The sequence below is a fragment of the Lepus europaeus genome, chromosome X, assembly GCF_033115175.1.
Source record: "Lepus europaeus isolate LE1 chromosome X, mLepTim1.pri, whole genome shotgun sequence".
NCBI lineage: Eukaryota > Metazoa > Chordata > Mammalia > Lagomorpha > Leporidae > Lepus > Lepus europaeus.
Genome location: NC_084850.1, coordinates 26,058,229 through 26,079,880, shown reverse-complemented (window position 1 = coordinate 26,079,880; position 21,652 = coordinate 26,058,229). Strand labels below are relative to the sequence as shown.

At 39.0% G+C, this 21,652-nt stretch overlaps 1 protein-coding gene across 1 annotated transcript in view; it reads right to left on the bottom strand.

The window, feature by feature from the left end:
* Positions 1-2,689: 2,689 nt before the first annotated feature.
* Positions 2,690-21,652, bottom strand: part of ZNF280C (zinc finger protein 280C) — a 37,862-nt gene continuing 18,899 nt past the window's right edge. Inside the window, exons 11-20 of the mRNA XM_062184103.1 lie at positions 21,197-21,297; positions 19,990-20,136; positions 19,245-19,325; positions 17,667-17,798; positions 12,755-13,059; positions 12,161-12,301; positions 5,488-5,547; positions 4,338-4,456; positions 4,170-4,206; positions 2,690-4,078 (exon numbers count right to left, since the gene is read on the bottom strand). Of these exons, the coding sequence (XP_062040087.1) occupies positions 4,063-4,078; positions 4,170-4,206; positions 4,338-4,456; positions 5,488-5,547; positions 12,161-12,301; positions 12,755-13,059; positions 17,667-17,798; positions 19,245-19,325; positions 19,990-20,136; positions 21,197-21,297 (1,139 nt within the window). The 3' untranslated portion in view covers positions 2,690-4,062. The remainder of the gene's footprint in view (positions 4,079-4,169; positions 4,207-4,337; positions 4,457-5,487; positions 5,548-12,160; positions 12,302-12,754; positions 13,060-17,666; positions 17,799-19,244; positions 19,326-19,989; positions 20,137-21,196; positions 21,298-21,652) is intronic.

Genomic DNA, 21,652 nt, shown 5'->3' with positions numbered 1-21,652 from the left:
ATACATAGATGATCAATACTTGCTGAATAAATGAGGCCTAAATGGGTGTTTTGTCAAAATGTAACAAAAAGAACAAGAAACCAAGTCCGTATAGTTCGTGGTTATTTTTCTAAGAATGGTGATAGATCGAAACTGAGCCAATTATACTTTCCATTCAGCTGAAACAAAAAAAGCATGATGCACGAGATGGGTATTCTGGAATCGGATGAAAGAACTATTTAGAATAGTCTGAAGGTAAAGAGGGATCAGTGTCAAGCTAAAACTTACTAGCACCAACTAAAACTCAACTAGGAGTAGGCAGTTCGTCTAGCAGCTAAGGCACCAGTTATAGTACCTGCATCCCATTGCTATCTGGGTTTCATTCCTGGCTATGGCTCCTGACTCATTTCCTGTCAGTGCAGACCCTGGGAGGCAAGAAGTGATGGCTCAAGTAATTTGGTTTCTGCTACCCTCATGGGAGACCTGGATTGAATTCCTGGCTCTGGCCCAGCCTATTCCCTGTTGTGAGCAATTGGAGTGAACCAGAAGACGGGAGCTCTTCTTTCTCAAATAAAAATAAAAATAAAGATAGGGTTGCACACAGGGGCTTATGCAGCTGCTTGGGATGCCCACATCCTACACCAAGGGTGCCTGGTTCCTGTCCTGGTGACTCTGCTTCCAGTCCGATAGCTCCTTGCTGACATACATCCTGAGAAGCAGCAGGTAATGGCTCAAGTACTTGAGTTCCTGCCACCCAGTGGGAGACCTGGATTGCATTTTGGGCTCCTGGATTCCACCTGGCTGGCCCAAACCAGACAGTTGTGGGCATCTGATGAATGAACCAGTGGATGAAGATTTTTCTCTCCTCCTTTGAAATAAAATGAAAATAAATAAAAATTAAAAAAAATTAAACCAAAAAATAAAACCAAGTATATCCTAGCAGGGAAAAATTAGTTTTAAAAAAAATCCCCTCAATTGCCTATAAAAAGGCAAGCTTAGTATTAACTACTTGAAATGTTTTATATAAAAAATGTTATAGGACACAAAACTTTAAGAAAAATAACCTGTTGCTACAATTTACTACAGTAAAATTCCACGGAAAACTACAATACTGCACCTTTACCTGTAATTTTTTTTTGCCATAGCAAAAATGTGGTTTTTCATATTTTTGAACAGAGTTAAAGTATTCAGTTAAAAAGAAAAACTATGATAAAAATATTAAGAAATTATTCCTGGGTGAAAGTTTAAAACTTCTTGAAAAAGTCAGTGCTATTGGGCTGACACTGTGGCACAGCAGGTTAAAGCCCTGGCCTGAAGTGCCAGCATCCCATATGGGCACCGGTTCTAGTCCTGGCTGCTCTTCTGCCAATCCAGCTCTCTAAGGCCTGGGATAGCAGTGGAGGATGGCCCAAGTCCTTGGGCCCTGCACCCATGTGGGAGACCTGGAAGAAGCTCCTAGCTCCTGGCCTCGGATAGGTACAGCTCTGGCCGTTGTGGCCATCTGGGGAGTGAACTACTGGAGGGAAGACCTCTTTCTCTGCTTCTACCTCTAACTCTTTCAAATAAATAAATCTTTAAAAAAAAACAGTGCTATTAACACTGCTGAAATGCATTTTTTTTGACAGGCAGAGTGGATAGTGAGAGAGAGAGAGACAGAGAGAAAGGTCTTCCTTTTGCCGTTGGTTCACCCTCCAATGGCTACTGTGTTGCGGCCGGCGCACCATGCCGATTCGAAGCCAGGAGCCAGGTGCAGGGCCCAAGGACTTGGGCCATCCTCCACTGCACTCTTGGGCCATAGCAGAGAGCTGGCCTGGAAGAGGGGCAACCGGGACAGAATCCGGCGCCCCGACCGGGACTAGAACCCGGGGTGCTGGCGCCGCAGGCGGAGGATTAGCCTATTGAGCCGTGGCGCCAGCCTGAAATACATCCTTGAAAATGGTTAAAATGACAAAATTTATGTTAGATGTATTTTACCACAGTAAAAAAAAAATTGAGCAGAAAGATGGTAATTGACAGAACATCCTGAAGACACGTAAGGAATAAAGACTAGTTGTCAGCAGGTTCATTACTACAAAAGTCACTTCTAGAGATTCTGATGATGAATTTCAAAGAGTATACCCAAACAAGTGGCCGTTGAAAATGGCTTTCTGTATGTTTTAAATTTATGAAGCTCTAATTTTAGAGTATAAAAACCACTCCTGATTGAGTTAAATGACTTTAGCACCTGCCTACCTTTGTGGTTATTAAGATCACAAAGGGTACTTTTAGTAGCCTTTAAAATTAAAAAAAACTAGTAAAGTATAAATGGTGAGCATTAAAAGCTGGAGGGAGAAGTGCATGATAAAGAAGTTAAAAGCTTTCAGTCTGCAGACCAAGCAACCAGGCTTCCATATAAGAAGCAAAGTGATGTTTCTAGTTATGTCATGCAATTGACACCTTTTACATAAAACTATTAGAAAATAATTCAAGACATTTTAACAATGGAAATTTTATTAAAAAAATAAGTAACATCAAAACTCTTCAGCAAATCTATAGTCAATGTAGCCAAAATAAATACCAAATTAAAAATATACATACATACATACATATATATATATATATATATATATATATAGGCAAGAAACAAGTGCATTTTTTGGTCCCAATACTTTTGAATATATTATCTTTATCCAAAAGAATTACATTAATGGCTAAGATATTATGTATTAGATATTTGTAACTTTAAAACTTGTTTTAAAGTCTGAAATAAGAGATTTTACCAATTCTTTGTCTTTTGAATTCATAATCCCTAAAATAGAAATGATAGTCCCAAGATAGAGCATGTTATAATATCAAATGGTCTGAACAGGTATCAAATTAAGAGGCTACATGTAGTTAACTACATGAAATTTGCAGAGAATTTTATGAAATGTCTTGGAGTTCTTAACAGAAACAAAACAAACAAAAGGCATAAAAAGGAAAGTACAAAGGAGACATAACAAAATAAACATCAATAAATTTGATGAATGACACAAAACAAAGCTACCAAAATTAAAGTTTCAAAAATTACAAATCTGAATATTAGTGCTGCTGAAAATTCCTAGCATTAATACTGAATAAAACTTTAAATGCGATAATAACTGTTATGTTGGCAAAGTAAATTTATAAACTTTGTTTTTCTGAGAACAAGAAAGCAATCTTGCTTCCATACAGGACCAAAATTTTTATATTCCTTAGACTGCATGCATGCTAGATTATTAAAGGGCAGCAGCCAAAATGACTGAACTTTAACTTGGATGTTGAAAGACTGATTTCATAGCCTTGTCTTGGTTAGAATCAACTCTCATGCTAAAGATCAAGTGTCAAAACCCTCAGTGGGAAGTTGTGCTCAATTTGGTGGGCTCTGAGGTCATCTCTGGCCAAATCAGCATCAGCCTTATGGGAGGCCAGTCAGGTAGCAAGGGACTCTCCTTGCGGACTTTAAGGCCACGAACTAGAGGTCTCACAGTCAAATAATTCACATTCCGTGGAAAGAGAGAACAGGCATCAGGTGTGTCCATTGAAGGGGGACACTGTCCAGGAGTACCCTGGACATTTTTTGAAATTTCTGTGTTGCTTCTGCATCTGAAAAATATGAAAAATAGAACAATGACAGACAAAGAGGGAAAAACAGCTATCTGACTTAAAATGTAAGACTTATAAGAAAGCAGACAATAAATGATGAACAGTTGGTATTGTTTGTAATGTAATATTCTGAAGGCAAATACAGTAGAGAAAAACAAATTATTTTAAGCAAGCAAGGAAAGACTACAGCAACAAAAGTTAGTTTTGGAGAGAGCCAACTGGAGGAAGAAAAACACGTTAAGTATGTTAACTTGACAGAGATAAGGTGGAGTATCAATCTAGAGCCATCCGAAAGCTGAAAAGAGCCACGAGAGCTAGTGTTATGAACTCAGTTGTTTAATTGCCTTCAGGTGAGAATACATTTTAGCACTTTGAACTTAGAAAACTGCCTTTGTGTAAGAAAATACTTCAGAACTTTGAACTTAGGACATTCCAACTTGTCTTGCACACCAGGTTGCACGAGCGCCACAGAGCGGGAATCTATTTCAACAAGCGGCTTTAAAAATAAAAACAAAATAAAATACTTTAATATTTCTCATTTCTATTAATGATATATTAAAAATGCATTGAATGAAAATTAAACTTACTGAGAAGTGGGTTCAGAAGTTGAGGTACTTTCTGTAACTGAAATCAGAAGAAGAGTTTTACACTTAAAGTAGTATATGTGAAGACCCAGATTTGATTTAATACATAAGGGCCCATGAAAATATTGAAATAAATATCAGAAGTTCAAAGTTACACTTATATATACGTACCATTCTCTATTATAACTTGGCAAGTATGAGTTTTACGTTGACTTAAGTGTTTAGCCATTCGATCTAAGCTGGAAGAATTAGTTAGGAAATCACATTTAAGGCACACTAGAGTAATGCCCCTATGGGAAAAAAAGAGAAGATATTCAGAAAGATGTTCTTATCTTTTATGGAAATCCACACGCAGGTTCAATAATTATTTTCCCAGAGCCCATGTTCTTCAATGTGATGTAATATCACCTCAACACCCTAACCCAGGTTATTATTAAATCCATCCTACCATAATAGCCTTAACCAGTCTATGTGGTTCATGTGCTACAATTTACCTTGTATACTTCTCTAATTAGTTTTCCTTCTATACCCTTGATTTTATTCAAATCATCAATGGTTTCCCCAATGTCCTCCAAGTTAAAATTAAGTCTAAACTTCCTGGCATTGTTTAAGATATTCCACAATCTAGATCTAAGCTTAAAATGATTCCCCCAGACTAATCTCATATACTTTGTTATTCGAACTTCATGTTTCATCCAAATTGTACTACTCACAAGAATGCATATACTTTGTGCCTTTTCCTTTCTATTATTTTATTCATGCTATTTCTTCAAATTGGAATGCTATGCCTCTTCTCATAAGCAGAAACCCTTCTCTCCCTTCAAGTCATAAACTCATTGTACTCATTACAAACCTCCTTGTATTAGTGTAGTTATTTGTGTTCATACCACATCTCTCTCCAATTAATTGTACATTTCTTGTATGTTGGTACCAAGCCTTCTTCATCATTGTCATCTGTACAGGACCTGCTATATTGTGTTATATGTGATGGGTGTACAATAAATTGCTAAAGACTGAACATTTCATTTTAACAGTAATGAAATTTTATATACTTTTTGTAATAGAAATATTATTCCATAGAATTACAAATATGGTTAAGTTCCACACACAGAAATCAACCAGTTTTCCATTTAAATTTGAGACTAACCCAAGTTGAGAAAACAGCACCTCAGATATTTAAAATCAATAGTTAATTTAAAAATCATGCACACAATTGAGCTTGACAATGAGTTTAAAAAAGTATCTTTAAGCACCCCAACATTGAATTTTAAAAAGTATTACAATTTTCAACAGAGAAAATGAAAAAAGATCAATTAGTTACCTGGGAGCTCTAGAATGTTTAAGAATATGTAACTGTTTACTTGGATAGCTGGCATGACTCCTGGAGATACAAAACAATATTTTATTATTTTTGTCTAATAAGTCATTAATTTTATGAACATGGTTTGAATATTCTTAACTTCTAGGTTTTACTGATCATGACCTTAATAATATAATTCTGTTGGTTATTGCTATGGTCTCTGAATGTTTGTGATCCCCTCCCATTAATGTTAAGATCCAAACTCCCAAAGTGATAGTATTAGGAGGTGGTGGACTTTGGGAAGTGATTGGCTCAATAGTGCTTAGGGTCCTTACAAAGGAGTCCCCAGAGAGATAGCCTGCCCCTTCCACTATGTGAGGATGCAGTGATAAAGCAGTGCTTATGAGGAAGGAACCCTCACCAGTCACCCAAAACAGCTATCACCATAATTGTGCACTTTCTCAGCTTCCAGAATGTGAGAAATAAATTTCTGTTGTTTATAAGCTTACCAGTCTATTTTGCTATAGCAGCCCAAACGGACCAAAACAGCCATCTTGGTTTAATTCAAAATTTTTATCTTACATTCCATTTTGCCTGTAGTGTATTTTCTAATGACTTATTTCCCTGAGAATATTCTTAGATGATCAGTACCTCAACCACTATAAAAAAAAGAACACTCAAAAGAGTTAAAAATGTAGATAATCAAATGAAACTTTTCCAGTTACTAAGAGTAAAAACAATTTAAAAGCCATTTGCTAATAATGTATTTTGAAATAGGAATCTATGAATGGGACTCATTTGTTACTTTCTAATCTTAACATGCTTGGAAAGGGAGATAATCTGAATGATTCTAGATGTAAATGCTATTTGAGCTAAATGGTATTGCTAAACATCAGTAAAATCAAATGTTTAAAGAGCCCTTTTCAGTTACTAGGAAAACTTTTTGACAGGCAGAGTTATCAGTGAGAGAGACAGAGAGAAAGGTCTTCCTTTGCCGTTGGTTCACCCCACAATGGCCGCTGTGACTGATGCACCGTGCTGACCCGAAGCCAGGAGCCAGGTGCTTCTCCTGGTCTCCCATGCGGGTGCAGGGCCCAAGCACTTGGGCCATCCTCCACTGCACTCCAGGGCCACAGCAGAGAGCTGGACTGGAAGAGGAGCAACCAGGACAGAATCCGGCATCCCACCAGGAACTAGAACCTGGTGTGCCGGTGCCGCAGGCGGAGGATTAGCCTACTGAGCTGCAGTGCCAGCCAGGAAAACTTTTAAAGAAAGCAAATTTAGGGGCCAGCTCTGTGGCGTAGTGGGTAAAGCCGCCACCCCATATGGGCTCCGGTTCAAGACCTGAGTGCTCCACTTCCGATCCAGCTTCTCTGTTGTGGCCTGGGAAAGCAGTGGAAGATGGCCCAAGTCCTTTGGACTTGCATCTGCATGGGAGACCAAGAAGAAGCTCGTGGGGGCTCCTGGCTTCGGATCGGCACAGCTCCGGCTGTTGTGGCCAATTGGGGAGTGAACCAAAGGATGGGAGACCTCAATCTCTCTCTCTCTGCCTCTCCTAACTCTTTTTTTTTTTAAAGATTTATTTTGAAAAAGAAAGCAAATTTAAGGAGGCAGAGTTCATGAGTTAGAACAATGCTTCTCCTATGCTTGGGAGAACTCTGCAGGCAATGGTAATAGCTTTAATATCAAATTTTAAATTAACAAGGAAAGCTTTCCTATGTTAGAAAACCAGACAGGATTAGCCAAGATTAAACTAGCAAGTGTTACTAAAAGTGTGGTCCATGTGCCAGTGGCATCAGCATCACTTGGAGCTTGTTAGAAATACAAAGTCTCAGGTCTCACTGGAAACTTCCTGATTAAACCTGTAGCAGTGGAGCCCAGAAATCAATTTTAACCAATTTTCCATCTCATTATTATACAAGCTACAGTTTGAGAAATATTCACTCACCCTATCTTACAGATAGACCCAATCTAGCCAAAACATGGTTAACCTCAGATACAAGATAACCATCATCAGCATGCACAAGAAAAAAAAGATTCTGGCTAGCTATAATTCCAAGACAATAGCCTCAGAATAGGTGCCATGGTGAAAAAAAGGAGCTACTCTTCCAAGGAGACAGTGCAGGCACATGTGAAGTAGAATAGCTGGATGTTACAGAACTCCAACAAAGGAATGATCTCTATAAGTGACCATAGTTATCAGAAACTTTTGGAAGGTTAACTGAGAGGGAAGGAGTGGCATATTCTGGGGAATCAGCAAGAAGGAAAAGCCACTTTATTTTTAAAAATTCCATTTTTTTTAAACTGATACTTTTTTTTGACAGGCAGAGTGGACAGTGAGAGAGAGAGACAGAGAGAGAAAGGTCTTCCTTTGCCGTTGGTTCACCCTCCAATGGCCGCCGCGGCTGGCATGCTGCAGCCAGCGCCCCGCGCTGATCCGATGGCAGGAGCCAGGTGCTTCTCCTGGTCTCCCATGGGGTGCAGGGCCCAAGGACTTGGGCCATCCTCCTCTGCACTCCCTGGCCACAGCAGAGAGCTGGCCTGGAGGAGGGGCAACCGGGATAGAATCTGGCGCCCCAACCGGGACTAGAACCCGGTGTGCCGGCGCCACAAGGCGGAGGATTAGCCTGTTGAGCCACGGCGCTGGCCTTAAACTGATATTTTTATTTATAACTGCTTTAAATTATTTGAAAGGGGAGAGGAGAGGAGAACAGAGAGGAGAGGAGAAAAGAGAGGAGAGTAAAAGAGCCTAAAAGAGTCATCTTGCATCCACTGGTTCACTCCCCAAACAGCCAGGGCTGGCCAGGCTAAGGTAGGAGCTTAGAATTCAATCTGGATCTCCCACATGGGTGGCAGAGACCCAACTACCTGAGCTATCACTTGCTGCCTCCCAGGGTGTACCTTAGCAGGAAACTGGAATCAGAAGAGGTGCAACTTGAGTCTAACCTTGTTTATGGGAATGTGGGCATCCCAAGCAGTCACTTAATTGCTGTGTCAAATGCCTGCCCTGGAAAAGCTACCTTAGATAGTGACTATGGAGAAACTATACTTTTGGGAAGATTAATGAATTTTGGGGGTCTATCTTCTGGTAACAGAATTAGCATAGGTTGGGAATAAAGGTACTCTCAATCTCTGAGAAAATAAGTCTTTGGTGCATATACAGCTCAAGCCTGTGACAAAAAGTACACAACGGGTAGTGTGCATTATTCAGGGGCAGGTGCCTGAGGCAATGAGACAAATAAGGCACCACTGAATTAGGAGAAAAGCAAAGAGAACTACAAGACCTTTAGAGTAGAAGTGGATGATTTCAGTTCTATCTGATGCTAATGATGAGTAGAAACTCAATGTATGTGATGACAGCACAGGGTTGGGGCTCACTGGCTATTAGACTTTAGTATGTGAAGGGAGCCTGGAGCTAACTGGGGAATGTTTGAGGGTAGAATGAGGCTGAAGGTCATCTTATAAGACGTTTGGGGAACCTACAGAAAATGGGACAGGAGAGGACAGAAAGACATGTGTGTTTACAACAAAACAATATTTTCAAATTTAATTCCTTATAAATTAAGGACAGAATTTAAGTCCCATTAGGATAGTCATGTGTTTGGCACAGAGTAAAGCAGTACATTGAGGGAAAGGATGGCTGGGCCCTGGTTTGGAGCAACCACAGTATGGGTGCAGAATCACTGTAGTAGTGGGGAGGCAGAATGGAAAACTGCAGAAAGTAGGCTCTCAGGAAGCCATGATGTATGTGGCAGATCAAGAGAACTCCATGGGCTTCACAAACTTGGGACTGAATTATTTCCAGCTGGTATCCCATGTTCATGCAAATAGTACCCTGAGACAGCCTGAGCTTAAAGGATATTGGGGTGAAAGTGATTTGAATCCCAGACAATGTTTGACTAAATTTTTTTCTTTACAGATGTCACGGAGTCAAAGGTGAAAATATCAAAAAGTTAGAAATGATGAATTGGATCTTAGGAAATTCAGCACTGGAACTGGAGGATTTATAGTTAAAAGGTAAAATTCTGAGAGTAGCTAAGGTACCAAGAAAGAGATTTATAAAGGGGCAAGAAGAGTTGAAGGAAGAAAAATGGTGGTGATAGCTTCACAGAAGAGTTTAAAAAAATGAGTGAGTGATTAAAATTGTCAGACACACAAAAGAAGTCACAGAAAGGTGTAAAAATAAAAAACAGGGGCTGGCGTTGTGGTGTGGTAGGTAAAGCCACCACCTGCAATGCAAGCATTCCATATGGGGGCTGGTTCAATTCCTGTCTGTTCCACTTTAGATCCAGCTCCCTGCTAATGTTCTGGGAAAGCAGTGGAAGATGGCTCAAGTGCTTGGACCCCTGCATCCACATAGGAGGTCCAGAAGCAGCTCCTGGCTTCTAGCTTTGGTCTGGCCCAGCTCTGGCCATTGTGGCCATTTGGGGAGTGAACCAGCAGATGGAAGACCTCTCTTTGTCTCTCCCTCTCTAGGTAACTCTTCTTTAAAGTAAAATAAATCTTACAAAAAAAATGACTTAGGATATAAAGGATCCTAAGACAAATGCAAAGTAGCATTCTCAGATAACCTTGAGGGTGAAGTGCACTATAAAATTGGATTGGTGCTGCCGGGCTGGAAAGGGGGGGGGGTGTCAAGACCCTGAAAGTCATAGGGTAAGAAAATTCAAGGTAAATGTTGTATATTGTAAAGTAAAAGGGGATGGTGGTAAGAAAAGGGCTACAACAAATTAGAGGTAGATGTGAAGTGCTAGTATTAAAGAAGTTGAAGTATTACGAGGTTAGGTTGATCATCAAGGGGGAAAAAGTCTTTATGAGCTAGGTGCTGAAGCCATCAAAAAATGTGAGAAACGGCAGGTGTTTAGCATGGTGGTTAAGATGTGGTTTGTGACACCTATATCCCATATTGGAATGCCTAGGTTCAAGTTCTGGCTCGACTCTTAATTCCAGCTTCCTTCTGATGCACACCTGGGAGGGAGCAGGTGATGGCTCAAGAAGTGGGTCCCTGCCATCCATATGGAAGATCCAGATTGAGTTACTGGTGTCTGTCTTCAGCCTGGTCTAGCTCTGGCTTTTGCGGGCATTTGGAAGCAAACCAGCAGAGGGGAGACCATTGTCTCTTTTTTCTTTAATAACATATCTAGATTTAAGAAAGATTTATTTGAAAGGCAGAGAGAAAGAAAAAGAGAGAGAGAGAGAGAGAGAGAGAGAAAGAGAGAGAGAGAAAATGAATCTTGTTTTTGTTTTCCATACAGTGGTTCACTCCCCCTAAATGGCTCCAAAAGCTGGGGATGGGCAGGGCCAGGCTGAAGTGAGGAGTCAGGAACTCCATCCAGGTTTTCCACCATCAGTGGCAGGGGCTCATGCACTTGGGCCACCTTCTGCTGCTTTCCTAGGCACATTAGCAGGGAGCTAGATCAGAAGGGTAGCATCCAGGACTTGAATTGGCACTCATTTGGGATGCCAGTGTCACAGACTGAGGTTTAACCCACTGTGCTGGACTCTTTATGCCTTCCAAATAAAAAATAATTAAACAATGTTTAAAATGTGGGCAAATCCTTCAAAGTGATAGTTGACTAGGACCAGAAAGTAACAGATCTTATGATCTTCAAGAAGACTGCCTTCCTTTTTTTAAAGATTTTTATTTATTTGAAAGTCAGAGTTACACAGAGAGAAGGAGAGGCAGAGAGAGAGTGAGGTATTCCATCTGTTGGTTCACTCCCCAATTGGCCACAATAGCTGGACTGTGCCGATCCGAAGCCAGGAGCTTCTTCCAGGTCTCCCATGTGGGAACAGGGGCCCTCGAGCTGGATCAAGGTGGAGCAGCCAGGACTAGAATTGGCACCCATGTGGGATGCCGGCGATTCAGGCCAGGGCGTTAACCCACTGTGCCACAGCGCCGGCCCCTTTTACTTGTTATACCTCATTTCTAACCAAAAATAAATTGAGAGTTTCATTTATCATATTTATATCTGAGCACTTTTGGATTATTTTCTTGAAAATCCATCTGGAAGGAATAATAAGACACTACTAATGAGGTCCAAATCAAAGTAGTGTGGGCACTGAAGTCTTTTGCTGGTATGAAGTACACAGGTGTTCAAATAATAGAAGTTAGATGGAAGTATAAAATGGAATTCCAACAGTATCATGACTAGAATATTCCTACAGTCTCTCATTTCACATTTCATTTTGTGAATGCAAAGACACATGGCTGAAAAGATGAATCGATAGATAGGCAGAGGGGGAGTGGGAGAGAATAGAAGAGAGGTGAAGGAAAGGGAAGAGGGAAAAGAAAAATGAGAACACTTTTAGCATCATTGAAAAATTTAAAGCCTCTCCAAGTGACTGCTTTGTAGAGGTTAACACTCATGTGGACATATGTATTTAATATATTGAAAACATTTAAAAATTTATTTGAAAATAACCACTTTGAAAGACTCAAAAGAAAAAAAGTCCCATAGAGAAATTTCTCTAACAAATCCATCCTCATTTCATTATCTAACTGTGATTATAATTTTTGCCCAAGCAATTTAATGAATTAACTATGCTGGAAAACAATACAAGGAACATCCTAGAATCTTCTTGCTAGACACTTCCAGCTCCATGAGACACATTTGCTTCTAATAGCATAACTGTTTTCAAAAAATTCATTTTCTGAATGACAAGTGATTGGCAGTTTACATGTTTAACTTACCTCGTCATATGATTTATAAAGGCTTTTTGGCAGTTAGTGTTGTACTTGCAAAAATTACAGTGGCTATATATACAAAAGTGGCTTGCAAAGTCTTTTATTTGGGAACGACACTCAATGCACTTGTGTATCCCCTGATGATACCTTATGGAGACAGAAAAATGATAAAAATACGTTATAAAATAAGAGAAAGTCATACTAACTTATTCATTGAAGCCAAGATGTTTAAATTAATACCTTTAAATAAAGACCTATAATTTGCAAATTCACTTTGAAACAAGCTAGAATAAGTGTAAAAAAAATCTAATACCAGTTAATGTTTCCCTGGAATAGAAAGGATCAAATTAACCAACTCTGTTATCACAGGATTGAATGTAAGATTAGTGTAAAACATGGAAATTACAGAATAAACAGTAGTCTAAGTCATGTTCAGTAGTTGTATAAAAAGCTTCCTTTTTATCATTTGCTTGGCCTTTATGCCAGATAAGTAATTACACTATGTTAAGTAGGCAAGATAGCTTTGGGACATGGTAAATTGTATTAAACCAAATGCTCAAGATTAAATTAATAATGTATATCAGGAATAGAAGATATTACCTTAAGTTCTTCAAAGCTATGCTGATTGCATTTTTTCTGTTGCGGCGAGTCTTACGCTTGTAAATGGATTTCATTCTGTCTTTAGCTGTACCTACTCCTGCCTTACTTGTACTAGGCTTACTTGCAGTGGGGGAAGCTGCACCAGGCTTACTTGTCTTAGATTTACTTGAATTAGCATTTGAAAGACTTTTAGCACTTGTATTTTTAGACTGTGGAGGTGAAACCTCAACAGAAGCACTTTGAGGACTAGAAGATGTACTTGGTTCTCTTGACGGAAGATGTCCAAATGAAGCTCGAATAGTAACCTTTTAGAAAATGAATTATTATGTTAGTATTAAAAGTATCACTGCAAGCCATCATCGTAAAGATCAATTGCTTTTTGAAAACAGTGCCAAAAATTTAATGGAAACAAAGAATAGTCTTAACAAATGCTGCTGTAAAAACTGATATCCACATGCAAAGGAATTAATTTGAACCCCCTATTTCATACTATATACAAAAATTAAATCAAGATGTATCAAAGACAAAATTTTAGGAGCCAAAACTAGAACTTTTAGTAAGAAGTATAGGGGCCAGCGCCATGGCTCACTTGGTTAATCCTCTGCCTGCAGTGCCGGCATCCCATATGGGTTCCGGGTTCTAGTCCCGGTTGCTCTTCCACTCCAGCTCTCTGCTGTGGCCTGGGAAGGCAGTGGAAGATGGCTCAAGTGCTTGGGCACCTGCATCTGCATGGGAGACCAGGAAGAAGCACCTGGTTCCTGGCTTCGGATTGGAAAAGTTCCGGCCGTGGTGACCATTTGGGGGGTGAACCAATGGAAGGAAGACCTCTCTGTCTCTAACTCTGTCAAATAAATAAAAATTAAATAAGAAAAAAAGAGAAGAAAGTATAGGAATAAATTCTCATGACCATAGTTAGGCAATGGTGTCTTAAATTTGTCACCAATAGCACAAGCCAATAAAGAAAAAATAGAGGAATAGGCATTTCTTCAAAAGAAGATATAAATACTAAACATAAGAGTTATCACATGGCCCAGCAATTTCACTCCTGGGTATATCTCCAAGAGAAATGAAAACATCTGTCCACACAAAAACTTACAAGAATTTTTGTAATAGCATTAGTCATACTTGTCAAAGAGAGGAAACAACCCAACCCAAGTGCCTATCAACTGATGCATGGGCAGACTGGAATATCCATAAAATGGAATGTTATTCAGCCATAAAAAAGAATTTACTGAAACACGTTGCAACATAGATGAACTTAGCAGACCTTAGAAAACAAACTAATCCTCAAAGATAATATATTGTATGATTCCATTTAAAATCAAAGTTCCAGAACAGGAAAATCCATAGGGATCAAAAATAGATTTAAGTTTGCATGGGCCTGGTGAGGGAAAACAGGGAGTTATGGCTAATGGATATGGGGTTTCCTCTGGGTATGATAAAAAATGCTTTAAAATTGATTGTGGGGGGCCAGTGCTGTGGCAAAGTGGGGAGAAGCTGCCACCTGCAGTGCTGGCATCTCTGTTGACGCCAGTTGGAGTCCTGGATGTTCCACTTCCAATCCAGCTCTCTGCTATGGTCTGGGAAGGCAGTGAAGGATGGCCCAGGCCCTTGGGCCCCTACACCCACGTGATCGACCAGGAGGGGGCTCCTGGCTCCAGCCATTATGGTCATCTGGGGAATGAACCAGAGAATGGAAGACCTCTCTCTGCCTCTCTGTAACACTGCTTTTCAAATAAATTAAAAAAAAAAAAAACCTGATTGTGGTGATATTTTCACAACTCTGAATATGCTAAAAATTACTGAATTATACACTTCAATGGATGAATTATACTCTATAAATTATATCTTAAAGTTGTTACTAAAAATCACTGATACAAAAAGTTAAACAATATTTTGAAAATAGCATATAATATGAATTACAATCAGGTAGATCTATTTATTCTAAATGGTTATATCAATTAAATGAAATTTATTTTGATACTTACTGTTGTAGTTTTAAATACAGTATTTATATATTATCAGATATTAATAGTTAAGTTAGTACAAACCAAATATCAAAATTTTTAAAGACTTTTTAAAGTTTTTTTTTAAAGATTCATTTACTTATTTGAAATTCAAAATTACACAGAGAAGGACAGACAGAAAGACAGAGCCTCTGCTTCACTCCCCAGATGGCTGCAACAGCTAAGGCTAGGCCAGGCCAAAGCCAAGAGCCAGTTCTTTTAGGTCTCCCACATGGGTTGCAGGGGTCTAAATTCTTGGGCTATCTTCAGCTGCTTTTCCCAGGCCATTAACAGGGATTTGGATCAGAAGTGCAGCACTAGGACACCAACCATTGCCCATATGGGATGCTGGCATTGCAGGGAAAGGCTTTACCTGCTATGCCACAACGCCAGCCCATCTATGGATTATTTTTAATCTACTGTATAACCAAAAAGCTTTCACAAATACAGGGGTCAACATTTAAATCTCAAAGCCTGAAATAACTGTGGGAAAGGCCTGCATTACCCTTTGATAACTAGAAAATAGATTTCCAATAAATGTGACCTTCTCTTTCTAGGGGCTCGCTAGGCAGGATTTATGCTTCCCAAAGTTATGGTAGGTATTACATCAATTCATTATACAGCATGGAGATTTTAACAATGTCAAGAATTTAGTTGAAAGGAGCCAATGTAAAATGTATTATCTAGTAATTGGAAAGGAAATAATTATACCCAGTGGTTAATGATGGAAAACACAGTAACCTAATAATGTTATCTTTAATCATTTAACTATATTGTCCTCATGTATTTGAGGAGCAGTCTATGTAAAGTCCTGAGATACATGTGGTTTGGCATCATACAAAAGCACTGAACTAGGAATCAAAAGACTTGAGGCTAAATCTTAATACTGCCTCTTCCTAGTGATGTGAAACTGAATAAGGAATTTATTCTCTCTAAGCCTCCTCACGTATCATGGGAATCCTTGCCTCACCTACCTTATTGCATTACCACATGGATCAAATAACAGAATATGAAAAAGCTGAAAGCTTAGTTCTAAAGTGCTATAAGAAATTCAGAATAATATTATTATTTATTATTGCTAGTGGTATATTAACAAAAAGGGAAGATAAGAGAGAGGACTACATTGCTCACATTAATATTCTGTGTATCTATTTTCAACATGGGATGAATGTATGCAAGGAAGGACATTGGATAGTTTCTCACTCTAGCTGTCCAGAGTATTGCTTTACATTATTTTAGTTAATTCAAATACCAGTCATACATTCAAAGGTATGTACTCAAATATAAATATTTTAGGATTATTCTACTTGGGATTATTTATCCCTCTACTATAGCAGATTCCCTAGAGCTAACTTTATCTAAAGAACTCAGAGAAAATGTATATGTAAGGCAAACAGTAAAAAAGAAATTTGTAGTCAGATGTGTGCTTGCTCACTAACAGCAGCAATAAACTTGTTTCTCAGAGTAGATTCAAGTAATACCAATTTCAACACATCTATGTCATTCAAGGGGCTGTGATGGATTCTAGGGTTAAAGATAAATTCAACATAATTCCTAATCTCAAACACCTATCATCTAACAGCTGAAACAGACATATATACTGCCAACTGAAGTAGCTTAAAAAGCCTATAGAATATTGAAACATCGTATTGACTTGGTCTACAATCAATCGAGTTGCACTCACTGTGAAGGAATACTGCTCCAGCAAAGCACACATCAATCAACAGAAAAAACAATGGTTAGAAGTTTTTCTTTCCAAGCATAAAAATAAAAGCTAAAATTAAGGTCATAATAATAATCTGAAGTTAATTATTCATATTATTTTCAATAGGTTTCTATTAACCATATAAAATGTTAAAATATATCTTCTTAGGGGAGGGGGTTTGGCCTGAGCAATTAAGACATGGGTTAAGACATCTGCGTTGGTGCTGGTGCTGTGGCGTAGCGGGTAAAGCTGCCACCTGTGGTGCCAGCATCCCATATGGGTGCCAGTTCAAGTCCCAGCTGCTCTACTTCTGATCCAGCTCTCTATGGTGTGGGAAAGCAGCAGAAGACGACCCAAGTCCTTGGGCCCCTGCACCTGTGTGAGAAGACCTAGAGGAAGCTTCTGACTCCTGGCTCCTCGGATTGGTGCAGCTCTGGCCATTGCAGCCAATTGGGGAGTGAACCAGTGGATGGAAGACCTCTCTCTCTCTCTCTGCAACTCTGACATTCAAATAAGTAAATAATTTTTTTTTTAAAGATGTCTGTATCTCCTATTGGAGTGCCTGAGTTCAATCCCTGGCTGCAGCTCCCAGTTCCAGCTTCCAGCCAATGCAAACCTGGGACGCAAGAGGTAATGGCTCAAGTGGTTGGGTCCCTGCCACTCATGTGGAAGACCTGGACTGAATTCCAGGCTCCTGGCTCTGGCCCCTGTTCAGCTCTAGCCATTGTGGGCATTTCGGGAGTGAACCAGCAGATGGGAGCTCTCTCTGTGCCTCTTTATTTATAAGATTTTATGTATGTATATGTATGTATGTACGTATGCATGTGTGCATGCATGTATGTATGTATTTGAAAGGCTGGAGTGACAGGAGGGGAAAAGGAAAGGGGAGGTAGTGGAAGAGAGAAAGAGTCCATCTGCTGATTCACTTCCTAATTGCCCACAACAGACAGGTCTGGACCAGGAAGAAGCCAGGAGCCAAGAACCCCATTTGGATCTCCCACATGGGTGACAGGAACTCAAGTACCTGGTACATCAGCAGAGAGCTGGATTGGAAGTAGAGTACCAGGGACCTGAACTAGCATTGATACAGGATGAGAGGATCTCCCAAGCAGTGGCTTAACCTTGCTGTGTCACAATGCCCATCTCACTGCTTCTTGAATAAATGGAAAAAGAATTAAGATACAACATATTTTAAACTTACTTTTGTTCCTGGAGGCAATCCTTCTAGTTCTCTAGGCTTTATAAATGTACGATGCTCTATCTTGTGATCCATTTTTTCCTTGCAGGTCAAAAACTGCAGTCTGCATTTTGTACATTGTTGAATTCCTTTTTTCTGTTTACATAACGTAACAAAAGTAATGGTAGAAATACCTTCTATTACCACACATCCTGGGACCTGAAATTGCTCTTAATTCTAATATCTGAATAATTTAATAATCAGCATTTTACCATTTCCACCATAGATATACCAAAATATTTCATTTTTAAAAGCACTCTTTGCATTAGTATGCAAGTTTCAAAAGCTTGTGTTACCATATAAATATTCAACATGAAAATCATCAATTAGGTTTCAATGGGAAAAGTTTGATAACAACTGTATGAAAGCTCTTAATTATAAATTTGAGGAATAAACTACTCAAACACACGATACTGTGAAAATGAGTTTTACCATATTTTTATCCTTAAAACAAATCTTTAAGTTTTGCTATTTCCATTTATTTTGCAAATTGGTAAAATAAACTGAACTTTTAAAAACCAAACAAATGTGATAAAAATCTCCCAAGAAAGCTGTTATAGAAACAATTGTGCAAGTCAGTGCTATCCAAAAGAACTTTCTACAATGATGACAATGTTCTATAGCCACACTCCCTAGTATGGTAGGCACTAGCTATATGTGGTTACTGAATACTTTAATTGTAGTAAGAATGATTATGAAGCCGATTTTCTTTTTCTCTTTCTGTGGCGTAGTGGGTAAAGCCGCCGCCTGCAGTGCCAGTTGAAGTCCCAGCTGTTCCACTTCTGATCCAGCTCTCTGCTATAGCCTGGGAAACCAGTAGAAGATGGCCCAAGTCTTTGGGCCCCTGCACCCATGTGGGAGACCTGGAAGAAGTTCTTGGCTCCTGGCTTCAGACTGGCACAGCTCCAGCCGTTGCAGCTGTCTGGGGAGTGAACCAGCAGATGGAAGACCTCTCTCTGCCTCTCCTCTCTCTGTGTAACTTTCTCTGACTTTCAAATAAATAAATCTTGAAGAAAAAAAGATTTATTTGAAAATAGAATTGCAGAGAGAGAGGGAAAGACAGAAAGATTTTCTATCTGCTGGTTTAATCCCCAAATGACTGCAATGGCCAGGGCTGTGCCAGGCTGAAGCCAAGAGCCAGGAAGAGCATCCAGGTCTCCCATGTGGATGGCAGGGGCCCAAGCACTTGGGACATCCTCTGCTGCCTTCCCAGGCATATCAGCAGAGAGCTGGATTGGAAGCAGAGCAGACAAGATTTGAGTCCTATTTCTCATTAGTAAAATAATAGGACTAGGTTTGAGGAAGAACTGCCAAGGGTTCTCAAACAGTACATCAGGACCAAATCTCATTTCTATTTTTATTATTGCTTTCTACTTAATAAGAACAAGTTAATTTTATGATTATCTAATGACTACCATCAAAAGCCATATTACTATCAGTGAATAAATTGGCCATGACAATACAATCAATAATACAATATGATGAGCCAAGTAGTGAAGAAGCAAAACTTGATTACATAAACAGATCAGTAAATTCACTAACTTCTGATTTTGGCAAAGCACGGCTGTTCTTTCCCCCAGAAACTCCCGCTGCTTCATCATGGTTTTCAGCCCAAAGGACAGTCTATAATTTCAGAAAAGAACCAGTTAGCATAAAATGAGAATTCAATGGAAAGATATAAGCACTGATATTGGCATACCAGAAATTACATAGCAGAAGTGGTAAAAGATATGCAGAAAAGAAGTTACAACCCAAATATAGTTCTATGGCACAGTTCACATATCTGGCAATAAGTATCATTGCTGTTACTTTGGAACCAGCTGCTACAAAAGACCATTCTGGATCACTTATGATAGTCATATATCTTCCCATTATAAAGAGCCAGTTACAAAGTAGAAATAAGGTTTCAGGGAAAAAAAACACAGAAGGTTATGGGTCCGCAATCTCATGTTTTAGTTTCCCCTGCTCTTGATAATCACCTTCAAAAGCATTCCCATTTTTACCACTCTTAGACCCTGAAATAGCCAACATAAGTATTCCACTCATCTCTTTTCTTCCAGAGTTGCTATATCTAGTCATCTTTCAGGACTTTTACCATTTATGAGCTTCAACATCATGAAAAAAAGAACAGGTAAAGAAAACAAGTGGAAGTTTTACAAGTAATTCAGCATAAATCATAAATTATGTCGTTCAGAACAACTCTATCTAGAACAAATTTAATCAATGTTTTCTCTCTGTTTTCTTAGTGAAGATAAATATATACAAACAGATAACTACTAAATCTCACCTGATGCTTCATGTAATGATTCGCATAGGGGGTTGCCATTTTACTAACTTTGAGGCAAAATGGACACAACAAGTTTTTAGTGTTATCATGGGATGTTCTAAAATGAGTTTCTACATCAGAAAATGTTGATGATCTGAACTGGCAAACCTAGAAATATAATGAAGGTTTAGTTTGACACAAAAGTATTTAACTGAAATGCATTTATTTCAAAGTAGCAATGACAGATCATTTCTTTAGAAGATTATTATTTATTACTAGTTCAGCACCGCTGCCTATATAACCAAGACTCTCATTACTGCAAGTAATAATAAAAATCCCTAAAACAGAAAAGTTACTTTTCAAAGCTTAGGGACATATTCCAAAAACAGAGCTAGCCTTCTCTTTTTAATTCTACTGTCTATCTTGACTTGAGCTTTCAAGCCCCGACACCTCTTGCTCTATGTTTTTCGGCTATATAACAGAGTATTCTCTTCTTACAGGCTTTAAATAGCATCCAGGCTATGTCAGTGGCAGTTTATCTTGCTTATTCATTTCAGAGAGCCACTTCAAATTCTGGAAAAATACTGATCACAAAGCATTTAATTGGGTTGTCTATAAGTGCTTCCTATTTCCCTGGCATGTCTATATGATAAACTCACATGTTCATGTTTCTTCGTCTAGTATAGGAGTCAGGAAACTATACAGTCTACAGGTCAAATCCAGCCCACCACCTCAACATGTTAAACATGAGTTAAACCAAGGGAGCTTTCACTAGTGAAGAAGGTCTTCAATTTTCAGATAGTAACCAGTATCATTCAAATGGTTTAAGATTATTTGAAAGGCAGAAATACAAAGAGAAGGAGAGCGAGCAAGCGAATGATATTTTCCACGTGTTGGTTTACTCCTTAAATGGCCACAATGGCCAGGGTGGGCCAGGCTGAAGCCAGGAGCCAGCTTCTTCTGGGTCTCCCATGTGGGTAGCAAGGGACCCAAGCACTTGGGCCATTCTCTGCTGCTTTCCCAGGAGCATCAGCAGGGAGCTGGATCAGAAGTAGAGCAGCCAGCACTGAAACCAGCACAATTACGGGATGCTGAAACTGCAGGTGGAGGCTTAACCTTCTATGCCACAGCACTGACCCCTATTCAAATTGTTTATAAAATCAGAAAAACTATAGTGTTTCATAGCACATGAAAGTAAAACTAAGTACTAAATAAAATGCATGCATACCTTGCAAATATATGGCATCTCACCAGGTTTATGAGTGTCCTTCATATGTTGTAAAAGAATATGCTCTGTTTCAAATGATAATTCACAGATTTTGCAAGTAGCTGGAAATGGAAAAATCAATTATATCATTCTAGGGATATAGATGTGTGTGTATAAGATTAATTTTGTATATCCATAACAAGTAATAATAGTAGGAATAGTAATGGTAGTTCTAAAAATTCTGTAACTATAAACTCTAATGTTGCTCTACAGATATTAACTTATTTAATTTTCATAAAATCACTGAGGTTGGTATGGCTATTTTCATCTCTATTTCTCCATCTGAAGAACCAGAAGCACAGAAAGGATAAGTAACTTGCACAAGACCTTGTAGCTGAATCAAAAGGCATAACTGGTATCTGAATCCAAGTGTCCAGCTCCTAAACTTTTGAGTTTTAACTACATTGTAGTTTTCAT